Source organism: Staurois parvus, unplaced genomic scaffold (genome assembly GCF_062004578.1).
Source record: "Staurois parvus isolate SC_StPar_1 unplaced genomic scaffold, SC_StPar_1.0 ptg001614l, whole genome shotgun sequence".
NCBI lineage: Eukaryota > Metazoa > Chordata > Amphibia > Anura > Ranidae > Staurois > Staurois parvus.
Window position 1 is genome coordinate 1,097,906 of NW_028319410.1, and position 19,929 is coordinate 1,117,834.

The following is a 19,929-nucleotide window of genomic DNA, read 5'->3' on the forward strand; positions in this document are numbered from 1 at the left end:
TTTTTTTTTTACACAATTTGCTTATAGCAAAGAATTACTTTGCTATAAGCAATCATTTACCTGAATGACATCAATTCATTCAGGGTTTTTTTTTTTGTGCTTCGCTGTGGTTTGGCCACAGCTAATCAAATGACATGTGTTGGAGCTCCCTCCCCTGTCACCTTTGGTGTCATGAAAACGTGTCAGAAGTGACTCATGCAGATAGTAGAGGAAGGAGGCAGCAGACAGAAATGAGCCTTAGTGTTCTTTACTGAGACAAATACACACTTTAGAGAGACATGCTTTGTTCCTATTTCATGTCTGAGGTTTACAACCACTATAGGACACAATGGGGACCATTAACTAAAGCGCAGACTGGGGGGGGGAGTGGTGAGGGGGAACATGCAGACTCTGGCACGGTTCTGTTCATTCATCCCCAGTGTGGGGACACCCTCACTTCATGTATCAACCATTTATAGAGAAAGAGCTTTCCCCTCACTTCCTGTCCTGATGATATTTTACCAGTGAGGGGATCTGCTCCTCCCCCACTCTGTCCTAAACCATGAAATCGTTATGGCTTGGCTTATATAAACCTGACTCCAGTCTACGGCACCGGGATGGGTCTACAGCAGCGGGATGAGTCTACGGCACCGGGATGAGTCTACGGCACCGGGATGAGTCTACGGCACCGGGAAGAGTCTACGGCACCGGGAAGAGTCTACGGCACCGGGATGAGTCTACGGCACCGGGATGAGTCTACGGCACCGGGATGAGTCTACGGCACCGGGATGAGTCTACGGCACCGGGATGAGTCTACGGCACCTTGATCGGTCTACAGCAGCGGGATGGGTCTACAGCAGCGGGATGAGTCTACAGCAGCGGGATGGGTCTACAGCAGCGGGATGAGTCTACAGCAGCGGGATGGGTCTACAGCAGCGGGATGGGTCTACAGCAGCGGGATGGGTCTACAGCAGCGGGATGGGTCTACAGCAGCGGGATGGGTCTACAGCAGCGGGATCAGTCTACAGAACCTGGATCAGTCTACATCACCTATCTATGGCACAAGCACGCAGTTTTTGATAAAAAAAATGTTTTATCGTTCTTGTTTGCCGCCGTGTATTTCTTGCAGGAATGGCTGCTTTGTGATTTTTCTGTATTTGCTAATTGAAGTGTCTGTTTCCTCCAGGAAGAAGGTAGAAAGTGACTATGACGCCCTCCAGGAGAGACTCGGGTCTTTGCCCGATAGGCTGTCCTATGATATCATGGTAGGTATTCTTCTGTTTCCTCTCTGGGCTCTGAATAGAGAGCGGTCACATTTTAAAGCTGAACCTAAAAGTTCTTTTAGTAGCCGGTACTATAGAAACACAGTCCGGATGTATGTCTGCATGCATGTTTTTGATGCGTTCCAGTTCATTTTTTTTCCCTCTCTTTTTCTTTCAATTTAAGTAGAGACAAGTGCTTTTCAGTGCATTTTTGATGCGTTCCAGTTCATGTTTTCCCCATCTCTTTTTCTTCAATTTAACCACTTCCAGTCCGGACACTTTCCCCCCCTTCCAGTCCGGACACTTTCCCCCCCTTCCAGTCCGGACACTTTCCCCCCCTTCCAGTCCAGACACTTTCCCCCCCTTCCAGTCCAGACACTTTCCCCCCCTTCCAGTCCAGACACTTTCACCCCCTTCCAGTCCAGACACTTTCCCCCCCTTCCAGTCCGGACACTTTCCCCCCCTTCCAGTCGGGACACTTTCCCCCCCTTCCAGTCGGGACACTTTCCCCCCCTTCCAGTCGGGACACTTTCCCCCCCTTCCAGTCGGGACACTTTCCCCCCCTTCCAGTCGGGACACTTTCCCCCCCTTCCAGTCGGGACACTTTCCCCCCCTTCCAGTCGGGACACTTTCCCCCCCTTCCAGTCGGGACACTTTCCCCCCCTTCCAGTCGGGACACTTTCCCCCCCTTCCAGTCGGGACAATTTCCCCCCCCTTCCAGTCGGGACACTTTCCCCCCCTTCCAGTCGGGACACTTTCCCCCCCTTCCAGTCGGGACACTTTCCCCCCCTTCCAGTCGGGACACTTTCCCCCCCTTCCAGTCGGGACACTTTCCCCCCCTTCCAGTCGGGACACTTCCCCCCCCCCCCCCCTTCCAGTCGGGACACTTTCCCCCCCCCCCCCTTCCAGTCGGGACACTTTCCCCCCCTTCCAGTCCGGACACTTTCCCCCCCTTCCAGTCGGGACACTTTCCCACCCCTTCCTGCCCAGGCCAATTTTCAGCTTTCAGCGCTATCACACTTTGAATGACAATTGCGCGGTCATGCAACGCTGTACCCATATGAATTTTTTAGCATTTTTTTGAGACAGATAAAACTTTATTTTGGTGGTATTTATTCACCACTGGGATTTTTACTTTTTTTGCTATGTAAATGAAAATGTCCAAAAAGTGTTTTTCGTATAAAATTTTGCAAATAAATAATATTTCTTCATAAATCTTGGCCAAAATGTATTCCGTTTATCTTTTTAGTAAAAAAAAAAACCCAAATTAGTTTATAACCAAAAATTATAATTTTTAAACACTTTTTTTTGTACATTTTTTTTTTTTATTATTTATGTTTTTTTATTTTTTTAAAAATACTGTCACCCTACAGTACAGTGTCACCATGGTGACCCTGTACTACTTGTGGGGGGTGATGAAGATTTTTTTTTTTTACACTGATTGCTTTTACACAAAGGCTGTAAAAGCAATCATTTCTCTTTCTCTCTGTCTGCATTCTTGCAGCCATTGAGAAATACTGTGTGAGCTGTGATTGGTCACAGCTTGTCACATGGTACAAGGCTGTTGTGAATAGCCCTGTACCATGTGACCTCTGTGATCATTCACAGATTTCACATGTAGTAAGCAATGATGTCAGAAGTGACATTTTGCTTACTACTCTGCATGTGATCACCGATTGGCCAATCAGTGATCACATGATCGGGACCTCGCAGAGAGGTCCCGTACGACGATTGGTGTTCCACTGTGTCCGGAGGAAACAGTGGGCATCGGATTGCAGTGCTGCGCGCTCCCAGTGAAGTGCGCACAAGCAGGGGGCTGGGAGGCCGTTTATAAACGGCCACCCGACACTGCTCTGCCACCATCCGGCTTTTTATGTACAACGGCCGGACGGGAGGTGGTTAAGAGGAAGGATCCCTTCTCAGCCTGGCCCACTTATACTCACATTCTGCTTTGCCGATCCATTGCTGTGTTGGACCCGCTGTAACTTACCTGGGTATGGAGCGTGTGACCTTCTACTAGCATGCAGTACTCCCACCTGTGCAGTGACATCATCAACCCGGTGTGACCCGCTCCTAGGGTGGCATCAACGATGGGGCACTATTCCTCCCACTGACCCCAACGATGGGGCTCTCTTCCACCCACTGACCCCAACAATGGGGCTCTCTTCCACCCACTGACCCCAACAATGGGGCTCTCTTCCACCCACTGACGGCTGGACGGGAAGTGGTGAGATAGGGACATGTGCGTTCCGATGCGTTTTTGATGCGTTTTACCGCGTTCCAGTACAGTTGTGTGCAGTTAAAATGCAGCCTGTTCTACTTTTTTTTTTTTTTCTCCTGCATCCGGAACGCACTGGAACTGCAAGCACTGATGTGAACTATGACATTGACAACCAAATCACCTACTTTCTGTGCGTTTTGGATGCTGAAAAAAAGCAACTGAAACGCATGGAGTGTGAACTGGCCTTAAAAGGTTAACTCCGCTTTCATGGGAAAAAATGGCAAATAAAAAAAATTATAGCATATACAATTGTGACGTAATTTGCATGTTATTAACCTTTCCTTTTCAATCTGCAGCGTTGTCAGTTTCTGTTAAATGCAATATGGCAGCCTGGAGACGTTCTGTATACAGATGGTGCACAGGACCCCCCCCAGAAATGGCATTTCCTGCTTCTGTGATTGGTCACTGACTTTCCCAGAAGTCTGCACTAAGAAACAAGTCAGATTTTGGCCATCTCCTGTGACAAAAAAATGCCTTTTTTTTTTTTTTTGGTTAGTTACTCCCAAAGGGAAATCACGTCTAAAGGGGTGCAGACCCTGCCACTTTCCTCATTCGAACCCTGCAAGTGCAACAGCTGATTGGATAATTATGAAATCAATCCCATTCACATTCATTTTGCACATAGACACAGACAGATATTGCTTCAGAATGACAAAAGGTAGGAATCTGCAACAAAGTTTGGTAAAATCCCTGCAATGTACAGAGATCACCCAGAGGGGAATGGGTTTCTCTCAATAGAAGTGGAGTTACCCTTTAAGCAATATTCCTCAACAGCCACAAAGGATATAAATCCACTTTGTGGGCACCTAATCCCTTTACAATTCCAGATCTTGCCTTGTAAAAGAAACAGTGACATCATCGCTGTGCTATACATAGCCTGTGCAGGGAGCAGGACTGTGGGAGAGATGAACCGGGCCGCTGCACCCACCCTTTCATAGAAGAGGGTGATTTTTTTTTTAACCTCTTTAGCAGGCCGAAAGTCTATTTCCTTTCTTGCAGAGATAATACTGCTGCTATTTTACCATTCCATGTTTTTTGCTTCCCCCTACCCTCCCCTGCCAGGTGGGTGCTGTAGGTCCTCCCAACTATCATTGAGTCTTGTAGGACAGTGGTCTCCACGCTGTGGCCCGGAGTCGGATGCCACCCTTTGCCTTTATCAGGCCCTTGAAGCACTATTCTCCCCCACTGACACCAACAATGGGCCACTATTCCTTCCACTGACACCAACAATGGGGCACTATTCCTTCCATTGACGACAATGATGGGGCACTATTCCTTCAATTAATACCATTGATGATTTACTATTCCTCCCATTGACACCAACAATGAGGCACTGTTCCTCCCACTGACACCAATGATGGGGCACTATTCTCCCCCAATGACACCAACAATGGGCACTGTTCCTTGCACTGATACCAATGATGGGGCACTACTCCTTTCACTGACACCAATGATGGGGCACTACTCCTTCCACTGACACCAATGATGGGGCACTATTCCTTCCATTAATACCAACGATGAGGCACTATTCCTCCCACTGACACCAACAATGAGGCACTATTCCTCTCATTAACACCAGTGATGGGGCACTAATCCTCCCACTGACACCAACGATGGGGCACTATTCCTTCCACTGAGACCAATGATGGGGCACTATTCCTTCCACTGAGACCAATGATGGGGCACTATTCCTTCTACTGACACCAATGATGGGGCACTATTCCTCCCACTGAGACCAATGATGGGACACTATTCCTCCCACTAATACCAATGATGGGACACTATTCCTCCCACTGACACCAATGATGGGGCACTATTCCTCTGATTAACACCAACAATGGGGCACTGTTCCTCCCATTGACAGCAATGACGGGGGTGGGGGCGCACTATTCCTCCCATTGACACCAACAATAGGGCACTATTCCTAACATTGACACAACAGTGGGACACTATTCCTTCCACTGATACCAATGATGGGGCACTATTCCTCCCACTGACACCAATGATGGGGCACTATTCCTCCCACTGACACCAATGATGGGACACTATTCCCCCCACTGACACCAATGATGGGGCTCTATTCCTCCCACTGACACCAATGATGGGGCTCTATTCCTCCCACTGACACCAATGATGGGGCACTATTCCTCCCACTGACACCAATGATGGGGCACTATTCCTCCCACGGACACCAACAATGGGGCACTATGCCTCCCGTTGACATCAACAATGGGGCACTATGCCTCCCGTTGACACCAACAATGGGGCACTATGCCTCCCGTTGACACCAACGATGGGGCACTATTCATCCCACTGACACCAATGATGGAGCACTATTCCTCCCACTGACACCAATGATGGAGCACTATTCCTCCCACTGACACCAATGATGGAGCACTATTCCTCCCACTGACACCAATGATGGAGCACTATTCCTCCCACTGACACCAATGATGGAGCACTATTCCTCCCACTGACACCAATGATGGAGCACTATTCCTCCCACTGACACCAATGATGGGGCACTATTCCTCCCACTGACACCAATGATGGGGCACTATTCCTCCCACTGACACCAATGATGGGGCACTATTCCTCCCACTGACACCAATGATGGGGCACTATTCCTCCCACTGACACCAATGATGGGGCACTATTCCTCTCAATTACACCAATGATGGGGCACTATACCTTTTACTGACATCAACAATGGGGCACTATTCCTCCCACTGATACCAACGATGGGGCATTATGCCTCCCATTGACACCAACAATGGGGCACTATGCCTCCCGTTGACACCAACAATGGGGCACTATGCCTCCCACTGACACCAACGATGGAGCACTATTCCTCCCACTGACACCAACGATGGAGCACTATTCCTCCCACTGACACCAACGATGGAGCACTATTCCTCCCACTGACACCAACGATGGGGCACTATTCCTCCCACTGACACCAACGATGGGGCACTATTCCTCCCACTGACACCAACGATGGGGCACTATTCCTCCCACTGACACCAATGATGGGGCATTATTCCTCCCACTGATACCAACGATGGGGCATTATTCCTCCCACTGACGCCAATGATGTAGCATTGTTTACTCCCAGGGCATTTTCTACTCCCACTTTCTACAGTCTGGCCCCTTCCAGGTCTGAGGGACAGTAAACCGGCCCTTTGTTTGGAAAGTTTGAAGACTCCTGCTGTAAGGAACCATAGGAGGACCCACAACACTGCTCGTCTGGAGCTTTCTGCAGGAAGCCATTGGTGCAGAACCTGCTGGGCCTTACCCACAGCATTGCTACTGAACATTGTAATGATATGAAAGTTTTTGTGCCCAGACTTCGGTGTCAGTGAAATAGTTTCTTGGTTCCTTTTGCCTTTCTGCTGTCACTTGGACCCCTCCAGCTTGCAATGTACTGTTCTTTCTTTCTTAGGTACCCTTCGGCCCGCTAGCTTTTATGCCCGGTCGCCTCGTCCAAACCAACGAAGTCACTGTTTTGCTCGGGGACAACTGGTTTGCCAAATGTTCAGCCAAACAAGCCATGGGTTTAGTTGACCACAGAAAAAAACGTGAGTACATACCAGTGTGTATTTTTTATTTTTTTCTTGTAATTTGTGGCTCGATTATGCCCGTGAGCACATTAAAGCCGTATTTAACCCACAATCAAAAATGTAATAAATTGCAGCAAGCCAATCATTCAATGTGGTGGCTGCATTAGTTTTCTTTTTTTTTTTTTTTTTTAGGCCCCCACCCTGGATGTAGGAGCATTGGGAGCACAACAGACAGGAGCATTGTCAGTGTTGGGGGGAGGGGAGTGTTAGATGAACTAGCAGATTTAAATACACCAACACATTGAAGCCAAACTCCAGCTCATCAGTCACAGCAGACAGTGTTGTTCCTTTTGGAATAAAAAGCTTTACGTAAATAAAAGCTGATCATTTTAAGCACACCTGTCAGTAGTAAATGGTTTGTCTCAACCCTCTATCTGCTACATCTGCAGGAGAGCTTGTTCTGTGGACAACAACAGACTTATTGGCCAGATCACCTGGTGAAATTAAAGGAAAGAAAGCCTAAAAAAAAGAAAATGAAGGCAACCTCTTTGGCCAGGGAAGAAGCTAATCTCTCACCCCCATCTCTCTCTCTCTCACCCCCCATCTCTCTCACCCCCCATCTCTCTCACCCCCCATCTCTCTCTCACCCCCCACCTCTCTTTCACCCCCCACCTCTCTTTCACCCCCCATCTCTCTCACCCCCCATCTCTCTCTCTCTCACCCCCCATCGCTCTCTTTCACTCTTACCCCCCACGTCACTCGCACCCCCATCTCTCTCTTTCTCTCACCCCCCCATCTCTTTCTTTCTCTCACCCCCCATCTCTTTCTTTCTCTCACCCCCCATCTCTTTCTTTCTCTCACCCCCCATCTCTCTCTTTCTCTCACCCCCCATCTTTTTTTCTCTCACCTCCCATCTCTCTCACCCCCCCCGTATCTCTCTCACCCCCCCATCTCTCTCTCACCCCCCCCCATCAGGATCAGTCTTTTTAAACAATGCAGAGGCTTAACCTCTTAGGTTCCACAGTGAGTATAACAAGCATGCTTCACTGCGTATACAGACTGATTGTACTGTTGGGGGGTTTAATGCACCTGGACTGCATTTGGCGGATTGCAATTGAGAGTTGGATTGGGCTTAATAGAACGCAGGGGTGGCTTATAGATTCATGTAGTGACAGAGGAGGAATGAGACTTTTGCAGCTCTTCCCCTTTCCCTCTTGATTAGGGAGGATGGTAATCAGGCTCCTTAAATGCTTTCAGTGAGATTCAGGATCCAGCTCCGGCACTGATGCATCCCACACCAGGGAATATCCAATTTATCTCCTCGCCAAACCTAGTCTGTGAACTCCTCTGCTGACATCACTTTAGTAGGAAGACTTCATTTCATTCTTTAACCACTTCATGGCTGCGTGCTTACTAGCTTTGCAAGCTAAGCCCTTTAACCACTTCCAGTCCGGACGCTTTCCCCCCCTTCCAGTCCGGACGCTTTCCCCCCCTTCCAGTCCGGACACTTTCCCCCCCTTCCAGTCCGGACGCTTTCCCCCCCTTCCAGTCCGGACGCTTTCCCCCCCTTCCAGTCCGGACACTTTCCCCCCCTTCCAGTCCGGACACTTTCCCCTCCTTCCAGTCCGGACACTTTCCCCCCCTTCCAGTCCGGACACTTCCCCCCCTTCCAGTCCGGACACTTCCCCCCCTTCCAGTCCGGACACTTCCCCCCCCTTCCAGTCCGGACACTTTCCCCCCCTTCCAGTCCGGACACTTTCCCCCCCTTCCAGTCCGGACACTTTCCCCCCCCTTCCAGTCTGGACACTTTCCCCCCCTTCCAGTCTGGACACTTTCCCCCCCTTCCAGTCTGGACACTTTCCCCCCCTTCCAGTCTGGACACTTTCCCCCCCTTCCAGTCTGGACACTTTCCCCCCCTTCCAGTCTGGACACTTTCCCCCCCTTCCAGTCTGGACACTTTCCCCCCCTTCCAGTCTGGACACTTTCCCCCCCTTCCAGTCTGGACACTTTCCCCCCCTTCCAGTCCGGACACTTCCCCCCCCTTCCAGTCCGGACACTTCCCCCCCCCTTCCAGTCCGGACACTTCCCCCCCCCTTCCAGTCCGGACACTTCCCCCCCCCTTCCAGTCCGGACACTTCCCCCCCCCTTCCAGTCCGGACACTTCCCCCCCCCCCTTCCAGTCAGGACACTTCCCCCCCCCCCCCCTTCCAGTCAGGACACTTCCCCCCCCCCCCCCTTCCAGTCAGGACACTTCCCCCCCCCCCCTTCCAGTCAGGACACTCCCCCCCCCTTCCAGTCAGGACACTCCCCCCCCCTTCCAGTCAGGACACTCCCCCCCCCTTCCAGTCAGGACACTCCCCCCCCCTTCCAGTCCGGACACTCCCCCCCCCCCCCCCTTCCAGTCCGGACACTTTCCCCCCCTTCCTGTCCAGGCCAATTTTCAGCTTTCAGCGCTATCACACTCTGAATGACAATTGCGCGGTCATGCAACACTGTACCCATATTAATTTTTTAGCATTTTTTTGAGACAGATAAAGCTTTATTTTGGTGGTATTTATTCACCACTGGGATTTTTATTTTTTTTGCTATGTAAATGAAAATGTCGAAAAATTTTGAAAAAAGTGTTTTTCTTATAAAATTTTGCAAATAAAAAATATTTCATCATAAATCTTGGCCAAAATGTATTCCGTTATCTTTCTAATTAAAAAAAAAAATAACCCAAATTAGTTTATAACCAAAAATAATAATTTTTAAACTTTTTTTTACGGTTTTTTATTTTTTATATTATTTGTTTTTTTTTTTGTTTTGTTTTTTTTTTTTTACATACTGTCACCCTAGCAGTACAGTGTCACCATGGTGACACTGTACTACTTGTGTGGGGGAATGATTATATATATATTTTTTTTTACACTGATTGCTTTTACACCCATAAAGGCTGTAAAAGCAATCATTTCTCTTTCTCTCTGGCTGCATTCATTGAGAACTACTGTGTGAGCTGTGATTGGTCACAGCTTGTCACATGGTACAAGGCTGTTGTGAATAGCCCTGTACCATGTGATCTCTGTGATCATTCACAGATTTCACACGTAATAAGCAATGATGTCAGAAGTGACATCTTGCTTACAACTCTGCATGTGATCACTGATTGGCCAATCAGTGATCACATGATCGGGACCTCGCACAGAGGTCCCGTACGACGATCGGTGTTCCACTGTGTCCGATGGACACAATGGGCACCGGATCACAGGGAGGGCGCACAAGCAGGGGGCGGGGAGACAGTTTATAAACGGCCACCCGACCCTGCACTGCCACCGTCAGGCCGTTTATATACAACGGCCGGACGGGAGGTGGTTAAGAGGAAGGATCCCTTCCCAGCCTGGCCCACTTATACTCACATTCTGCTTTGCCGATCCATTGCTGTGTTGGACCCGCTGTAACTTACCTGGGTATGGAGCGTGTGACCTTCTACTAGCATGCAGTACTCCCACCTGTGCAGTGACATCATTAACCCGGTGTGACTCCTAGGGTGGCATCAACGATGCTCTCTTCCACCCACTGACCCCAACGATGGGGCTCTCTTCCTCCCACTGACCCCAACGATGGGGCGCTATCTATTCCTCCCACTGACCCCAACGATGGGGCTCTCTTCCTCCCACTGACCCCAACGATGGGGCTCTCTTCCTCCCACTGACCCCAACGATGGGGCGCTATCTATTCCTCCCACTGACCCCAACGATGGGGCGCTATCTATTCCTCCCGCTGACCCCAACGATGGGGCGCTATCTATTCCTCCCGCTGACCCCAACGATGGGGCGCTATCTATTCCTCCCGCTGACCCCAACGATGGGGCGCTATCTATTCCTCCCGCTGACCCCAACGGTGGGGCGCTATCTATTCCTCCCGCTGACCCCAACGGTGGGGCGCTATCTATTCCTCCCGCTGACCCCAACGGTGGGGCGCTATCTATTCCTCCCGCTGACCCCAACGGTGGGGCGCTATCTATTCCTCCCGCTGACCCCAACGGTGGGGCGCTATCTATTCCTCCCGCTGACCCCAACGGTGGGGCGCTATCTATTCCTCCCGCTGACCCCAACGGTGGGGCGCTATCTATTCCTCCCGCGGACCCCAACGGTGGGGCGCTATCTATTCCTCCCGCGGACCCCAACGGTGGGGAGCTATCTATTCCTCCCACGGACCCCAACGGTGGGGCGCTATCTATTCCTCCCACGGACCCCAACGGTGGGGCGCTATCTATTCCTCCCACGGACCCCAACGGTGGGGCGCTATCTATTCCTCCCACTGACCCCAACGGTGGGGCGCTATCTATTCCTCCCACTGACCCCAACGGTGGGGCGCTATCTATTCCTCCCACTGACCCCAACGGTGGGGCGCTATCTATTCCTCCCACTGACCCCAACGGTGGGGCGCTATCTATTCCTCCCACTGACCCCAACGGTGGGGCGCTATCTATTCCTCCCACTGACCCCAACGGTGGGGCGCTATCTATTCCTCCCACGGACCCCAACGGTGGGGCGCTATCTATTCCTCCCACTGACCCCAACGGTGGGGCGCTATCTATTCCTCCCACTGACACCAACGATGGGACACTATTTTTCCAATACTTACAATAGGGCATTGTTCACTTCACTGACATCAGGACATTTTCTACTCTCACTGGCCATAGTCCGGCCCCTCTAAAGTGTGAAGGTCAGTAAACTGGACCTTTATTTAGAAAGTTTGGTAACCCCTGCTATAGAGTGTCACTTGAGTGTCCGCTCTGAGTCTGCTGTGGGTGCTGAAATCACATGCAAGATGGCGGCACCCAGCAGCAGTCTCAGGGCTTTTTGATGTTGGAATGAGGGAGGTTTTACAAGTAAATAACATAAAATAAATGCTATTCCCATATAATCTCATAGGAAGATTTTTGGTGATGCAGTAGACTAGCTACTGCTTAAGGCCGACCTAAAACCCCTCCGCCAGCTGCAGGGGCCAAGACTACACCCCAAGTCCTGAGTACACAATGCGAAAGTGAAAGTTATTTTACAATAAACTTTATTAAAACAGTGCTGTCCACCAGACCCCGCTTCTCTTCCTTAAGCGGAGCTCCACCCAAAAGGGAAAGTTCCACTTTAAGCCTTTGTTCCCCTCTCCCCATTAAGGGTTGGCACCTTTGGGGAGTTGGTACCCGAAGTTGGCAGGTACCCGCTCCCACTTCCGCTGCGATTGCCTAAGCCAGGGGTAGGCAACCTGTGGCTTTCTAGCTGTTCTGGAACTACATTTCCCATGAGGCATTGCAAAGATTACAAAACTGACAGTTACAGCTATGACTTGCAGAGGCATGATGGAACTTGTAGTCCTGCAACAGCTGGAGAGCCGCAGGTTGCCTTCCCCTGGCCTAGGTGAGCGGAAGCGGAAGCTGCCCTCCCTCCCCGTAGTCTTCTGGGACATGTGACAGAAGGCGCATTCACAAGGCGCAGCGCTACTCGCGCATGCGCAGTGGGCACCCGGCTGTGAAGCCGCCAGCTGTCACAGCCGGGTGCCCACACTGAAGATGCCGGCACCAGGGAGAGAAGACGGCTGGTGAAACCAGCTGTGGTGAAGACACCGAGGGACAGGTAAGTGTCTGTATTTTAAAAGTCAACAGCTACAGTTTTTGTAGCTGCTGACTTTTGTTTGTTTATTTTTTTTAGGTGGAACTCCGCTTTAAGTGGATTTTGCCCCAGATGGGACATAATCATGATGTTGGCAATGGGTGAAATGAATGCTCCAGGGACAGGATCTCTTTATTTGTACAATTTCATGTTTGCTGGTAGCCCAACCCCCAAAACTAATAGTAAATCGCTGGAGAGTTCATAAGTTGGAGAATTGTTAGACTGCCTTCAACATGGCCTTCCCTGTCCAGGGGGTGTATAAACTTATTATGGAGGTTCAATAAGTAAGAGCGGAGCCTGTCTTTAATATAAGTAACATGGTCTCTGTACTGATACTTGATTAGATTTGTTATTAGTTTCACAGGGGAGATCAGGAAAAGCTTTTCTGACCTGACATTAACTTCTCGCTGACAGAGTTTTTGTAACTCGACTTCAGTGGATAACGTCAAAGTTCCCATCATTTCTAATCAGAAAATCGAATTTCTTTGGCATTAATTGATTTTATTTTGCACCTTTGGAATTCTACATAAATAGCCTTCCTGAAAATTGTATCTTTTGGTAAATTTGAAGGCTGAATTCCCAGTTCATGCACCTCTGTGGCCTCTTGCAGTCGGGCGCATTAACCCATGCAACCAAAATTCTGGTGTGTTTCCCCCATCTGGGAAGATGTCACATGACATGAATGGCTGTATTTGGGTATATGCTGGCATAGGGAGGTATACTAAGAATAGAAAATTTGGTATTCTTGGAATATGCCCATAGGCTAGATCAGTGTTCACATGAGTACCATTGTATACCCAAATACAGCTTTTTATGTCATGGGCTGCTGTTTGCAGCACTGGGGCTTCTGAAATATGCCAGAATTGAGGTTGCACTGGTCAGTGGTTGCAGAAGTCAGAATTTAGGCTCAGGCTCCCAGGTGCCAGAGACCTACTGTATGTCAGTTGTTTTGTCAGTCAAAGTATTTCTAATTCTGTCCTAGTTCAGGTATTCAAGCCCCATAGTGCAGGAATTAAGCAGTAACAGTCTCAAAGCTAGAAAGTGCCCTATTTATTATTATTATACAGGATTTATATAGCGCCAACAGTTCCCCTTCTGGGTGGAGCTCCGCTTCAAGTAATAGAATTCAGCCAGCCACTCAGTATCATACGAAGGGCAACTTTTTTGGCTACATCAATACAGAGTAAAACATGCTAAAGCTTTTTGGCTAAGGGTAAGACCCGATGGCCGAAGCACACTAACGTATTTTACTCTGAACTGACTACGTAGCAATCACCTAGGCCAGTGGTCGGCAAGTCGCGGCTCGCGAGCCACATGCGGCTCTTTACACAGTTTAATGCGGCTCTTCTGTGTGCCAGGCACCCGCTCCCCTCCCTCCTCTCGGGCGGCCGCCCCAAAAGTCAGGCAAACTACGGCCTGCATACAGCCCGGCGGACCTTTTAATCCGGCCCGCGGAGCGTGGCAAACATTGGCTGTCAGGATGTAGGCGGGGCAGCGTGACGAACTCATCTCCTCTCACAGTCCGCCCTGAAGACCGGAACGGCGCGGGAACACGGCGAGAGGAACGCGCGGAGCAAAGGTAAGTGAATTGACACAATATGGGGAATGAATTACTATAGGGGGGATGAATTACTATATGGGGGATGAATTACTATGGGGGATGAATTACTATATGGGGGATGAATTACTATATGGGGGATGAATTACTATATGGGGGATGAATTACTATATGGGGGATGAATTACTATGGGGGATGAATTACTATATGGGGGATGAATTACTATATGGGGGATGAATTACTATGGGGGATGAATTACTATATGGGGGATGAATTACTATGGGGGATGAATTACTATATGGGGGATGAATTACTATATGGGGGATGAATTACTATGGGCGATCAATTACTATATGTTGGATGAATTACTATATGGGGGAGGAATTACTATATGGGGGATGAATTACTATGGGCGATCAATTACTATATGTTGGATGAATTACTATATGGGGGATGAATTACTATATGGGGGATGAATTACTATGGGGGATGAATTACTATATGGGGGATGAATTACTATGGGGGATGAATTACTATGGGGGATGAATTACTATGGGGGATGAATTACTATGGGGGATGAATTACTATGGGGGATGAATTACTATGGGGGATGAATTACTATATGGGGGATGAATTACTATGGGGGATGAATTACTATGGGGGATGAATTACTATATGGGGGATGAATTACTATATGGGGGATGAATTACTATATGGGGGATTAATTACTATATGGGGGATGTATTTTCAGTTTTAAAAATGTGGCTCTCAAAATAAATTTCAATCGTGGTTTTGGCGAGATTTGTCTCAGTTGAAAAAAAAGGTTGCCCACCACTGACCTAGGTGATCACAGCGGAAGTGGGAGCGGGTACCTGTCAAATTTGGTTACCCACTCCCCAAAAGGTGCCAACCCTTAATGGGGAGTGGGGGACAAAGGCATAAAGCAGAACTTCCCCTTCTGGGTGGAGCTCCGCTTTCAGTAAAAGAATTTAGCCAGCCACTCAGTATCATACGAAGGGCAATTTTTTTTGGCTACATCAATACAGAGTAAAACATGCTAAAGCTTTTCGGCTAAGGGTAAGACCCGATGCGTATTTTACTCTGAACTGACTATGTAGCCTTCGGATGATACCCAGTTGTCGGTAAAATTCTATTATGTATGTTGCAGTTGTGTGGAGACACTAAAGCCTGGGCCCCGGTTCCTCCAAGTCTTCCATGGGTCACGGCCTGGCAGTGTGGACTTGTTCTTTTGAATATATTGCAGCTTACCAGTCCTTAAATGTGGTGGCTGCATTATTATTTTTATTATTATTATACAGGATATATATCGCGCCAACAGTTTGCTCAGCGCTTTACAAAATAACGGGAGACAATACAGCAACAATACAGTTCAATACAAGAGGGTTAGGAGGGCCTGGTCCTTGGAGCTTACAATCTAAGATTTGGTCATATTCACATCAGCAATGGTCAAGGACTGCTTTTCACAGGCAGACAGTATTTCATATGGTTTTGCATTTCAAACAATGAAGCAACCTATAAACCTATTTAGTTGACATAAAGCATTCTTCTCTGCTCTCCATAGACCTTCTCGCTGGCACCCGAACAATGGGTAGACAGGACCAACACAGCTATCCATGCTCCAAACATACTGAAGCAATGAAAGGCCGCCACATGCCAGTAACGTCACTATAATCCATGTTTATTCCAGGAAACAACCACAATAGCAATTCCTGACCAAGAATTACCCCTCCAGTGCATTTCGCCCAGTAAGGCTTAGTCATAGAGTCTCTGTCACTAAGCCCTATTGAGTTAAACGCGTTGGCCTTCCTTGGTTGGGACTGTGGTGATTCCGTGGAATAAACTTGGATTATAGGGACTTTATTGGTGTGTGGTCTTTCATTCATTCGAAGTTTGAACATAATCATTCTATAAGTCAATCCCATAAATAGCCACACATAGTATAGCCTAGAGCAGTGGTTATCAACTAATGGGCTAAAGGGGGCCTCAAATGTGGCCTTTGACATCACCAAGGAGCTATTTATGAAGGAATTAATGTGAATGGACTTTATGGGCACAGAGACTACATACACAAAATAGGGTCATTCCTTCTTTAGGGCTTGTGCCCTGGATGATGTTCCTGTTGCTTCTGGTTTTTGCGACTTTGTGCTGTTATGGCCAAGTATTGGCCCTCTGGCCGATACATGCCAGGTGGTGGAATACCATCAATGTGGGATCAGGCTACCTAGTTTGTGAAAAGTTTATGGTCCACTTTTGGACGCTACTATAATCACACCATTGTGACCAGGGATCATCTACATTGCCCTAATCGGTATATATGTACCTTTCTTCCTGCCCTGTGGCCTTCCGGTGTTCCCTACCAAATATAAGACCCTCTCCTCCTCTTTAAGGACTTTAAGTGATGTGGCTATCAATTAACCTCTTAGGTGTAAGACATTACGCACACCAGTATCATTTTTAGGCCCTACCTGGCTCTTTCAATTTTTATTATATTGGAAACCTAGTCCCCTGAGGCGTTTCTGGGTTCTGGTCCACCTTGCCTATATTGCGCCCCCGTATCTGGCCCCTGGGATATCTTCGCCCTGATTGGGACTCAAAGTAGGCTTTCTCTTGCCAATTGGAGGGTCCACTGCTGTCTTGTGCATAATGGTTCATTTTATATACAATTAGGCCCTGAGGAAGCGACTGCCGTCGTGAAACCTGTCGGGCCAACTTTCCAGTTTTTGAATGTCCCTCAACCCCCCATAGGATCATCTTGGTGGTTATGTCTATGCACATTACTAGTTGTTATCCCCTAATATATGGCGAGTTTTGGGACATTCCAATACGGGTATACTGTACACCACTTATTTTAAAAAAAGTTCATGTGTGACAACAATGTCAAAGAAATATTGATTTCGCTACTTTGCGAATGTAGTCTCTGTGCCCATAAAGTCCATTCACATTAATTCCTTCATAAATAGCAACTATTAGGACGTGGCACTGTTGTTCATATTGCGCGTGACCCATCACCCGAGGGTACCCCACGTTCCCCTTATATAACACCAAGGGGCTGCACATAATGTTTTAATATATGTAATGCTTGAGAAGACTGTCAGGAACTTCAGACCTATTAGAGAAAATGAGGGTTAGGAAGATTGGACATGCTATATTTGTGGCTGGGGATGGCTACAGAAGACCATATGAAGCTGAGAACATGAGACTTATAGAGCTCAATGCTGTTACCCTAATCAATGTTCTCACTATGGACTGCTGAGGTCCGAGGGCTGCACAACACATACCAAGGGGCCACAGGTTGAGCACCAGGGCCCTAGTGCTTCATACGGTAAAGTAAGATGCAAATATAAGGTTGGATCCATCAACATTCTATATGGTATCTCACTTATGGCATGGGTTTTGTTTGTAGTGAGGCATCACAAAGGTCTTTGGCTCACTCCATCACCCCTTCTTCTTACACCTACTTGCACTTACTAGCATATCGGTGGAGGATGGCCATTTACGTATCCTTGTATAAAGATATGTTTACTGTCCTGTTTAAAGCAATGCTGATGGAGTAGTCCTTTGTGAAAACTGTGCCATGTAGGGGGTGGATGCTGCAGAGCTCTCAAGGATCCAACTGCTTTGGTACATAGGAGGAGCCACATGTGTCTACGTGTTTCGTCCTGAACATTGGGCCATTGTCAGGAAGGGGCAGTGGGAGGGCCCCATAAAGCACTACACATCACTTCTGATGTAATTCCCTTTGCAACACAAGCTAATTCCAGTAGCCCGTCCATCACAGACTTTAGACATGGATGAGCGGGTAGACAAGTGGTCAGATTTGTCTAGATTAGTTCTATACCCCTGGGCAGTATGGACCACAGTAGGGTTGTTACATGACCGATTAGTTGTGGAAAATGGGAATGTGCTGTATTTTGAATACCTTTGAGGAGATTTTTGTATGACTTCTCTGCTGCATTATTGAAAAGGAATTCCTGTTCCTGCATGAAAGGAACAGGAAACCCGCAAGGCGAGGTATTGACAACATACCATTAGGAGTCCAAAACACAGAGCCCTCATGGACCCAACTATTTCGGTAGGTAGGAGGGGCCACACATGATATCATCTGCATGTTTTGTCCTGAATGTTGGGACTTTTTCAGGAAGGGACAGTGGGAGGGCCCTGTAAAGAACCACACATCACTTCTGATGTAGTTCCATTTGCTACACGAGCTAATTGCAGTATCCTGTCCATCAGAGACTGTAGACGAGTGGTCGGAAATGGAGACTAGCTCTACAGCCCACGGGCAGCATGGAGGTAACATAAACTGGAACCACAGTAGGGTCAACACATGACTGGATGCCTGCTCTTGGAAAGCAAGCAATGTCGATTAGTCGTGAAAAATGGAAATAGCTGCCCTGCTGCTATTTCAGATACCTTTTGAAGAGGTATTATGACCCATCTGCTGCATTACTGATGAATGGAACAGAAAGCTCTGATTGGACAACAAACCATTAGGAGTCCAAAACACAGAGCGGTCATGGACCCATCTGCTTTGGTAGGGTAGAAGGAGCCACACATGATGATGTCTACACTTTTCGTCCTGAACATTGGGACTTCCTCAGGAAAGGGTGTTGAGCCTGTCCAATCGGAGACTTCAGATGTGTTTGAGTGGGCAGATGAATGTCAGAAGAAGAGACTAGCTCTACACCCCCCTTCATGGGCAGCAAGGATGTAATATAAGCCGGAACCGCAGTAGGGTTGTTACATGACCGGTCCCCTGCGCATGGTAAGCAAGCAATGTCGATTAGTTGTGGAAACCAGGAATTGCTGCCCTGATACTATATTTCAGATACCTTTTGAGGAGGTTTTATGACTGCTCTGCATTACTGATGAAAGGACAAGGAAAATCTGGTAAGGCAAGGTATGAGCAGCACACTAATTGCTCTGCTCAGTTCAGCTTTAAAAAAAATATATATTTGCTGTATATATATATATATATATATATATATATATATATATATACACAGTTGCAAGAAAAAGTATGTGAAACCCTTGAGATTATGTAGAGTTTTGCATGAATTGGGCATAAAATGTGCTCTGAACGTCATCTAAGTCACAACAATAGAAGAACACAGTCTGCTGAACATAATACTACACAAACATTAGATGTTGCCATGGTTTAATTGCACATAACATGTAAACATTCACAGTGCAGGGAGGAAAAAGTATGTGAGGCCCTAGCTTAATGACTTCTCCCAGTACTAATTGGAGCCAGGAGTGAGCCAACCTTGACTCCAATCAGTGTGATGATATTGGATGTGTTGCTGACAGCTGTCCTGCCCTTAAAAAAACACACACCTGTTTTGGGTTTACTGGTTTCAAGAAGCACTGTCTGATGTGAACCATGCCTCGCAGAAAAGAGCTCTCAGAAGACCTACGATCAAGAATTGTTGACTTGCATGAAGCTGGAAAGGGTTACAAAAGTATCTCCAAAAGCCTTGATGTTCATGTGTCCACGGTAAGACAGACTGTCTACAAATGGAGAAAGTTTAGCACTGTTGCTACTCTCCCTAGGCATGGTCGTCCTGTAAAAATGACTGCAACAGCACATCGCAGAATGCTGCATGAGGTAAAGAAG

General features: G+C 48.0%; 1 protein-coding gene across 1 annotated transcript in view; it reads left to right on the forward strand.

Annotated features, from left to right (window-relative positions):
• URI1 (URI1 prefoldin like chaperone) overlaps positions 1-19,929 on the forward strand; it is a 150,837-nt gene that overhangs the window by 38,702 nt on the left and 92,206 nt on the right. The window contains exons 3-4 of the mRNA XM_089663031.1: positions 1,166-1,244; positions 6,965-7,100. Coding sequence (XP_089519157.1) covers positions 1,166-1,244; positions 6,965-7,100 — 215 coding nt within the window. The remainder of the gene's footprint in view (positions 1-1,165; positions 1,245-6,964; positions 7,101-19,929) is intronic.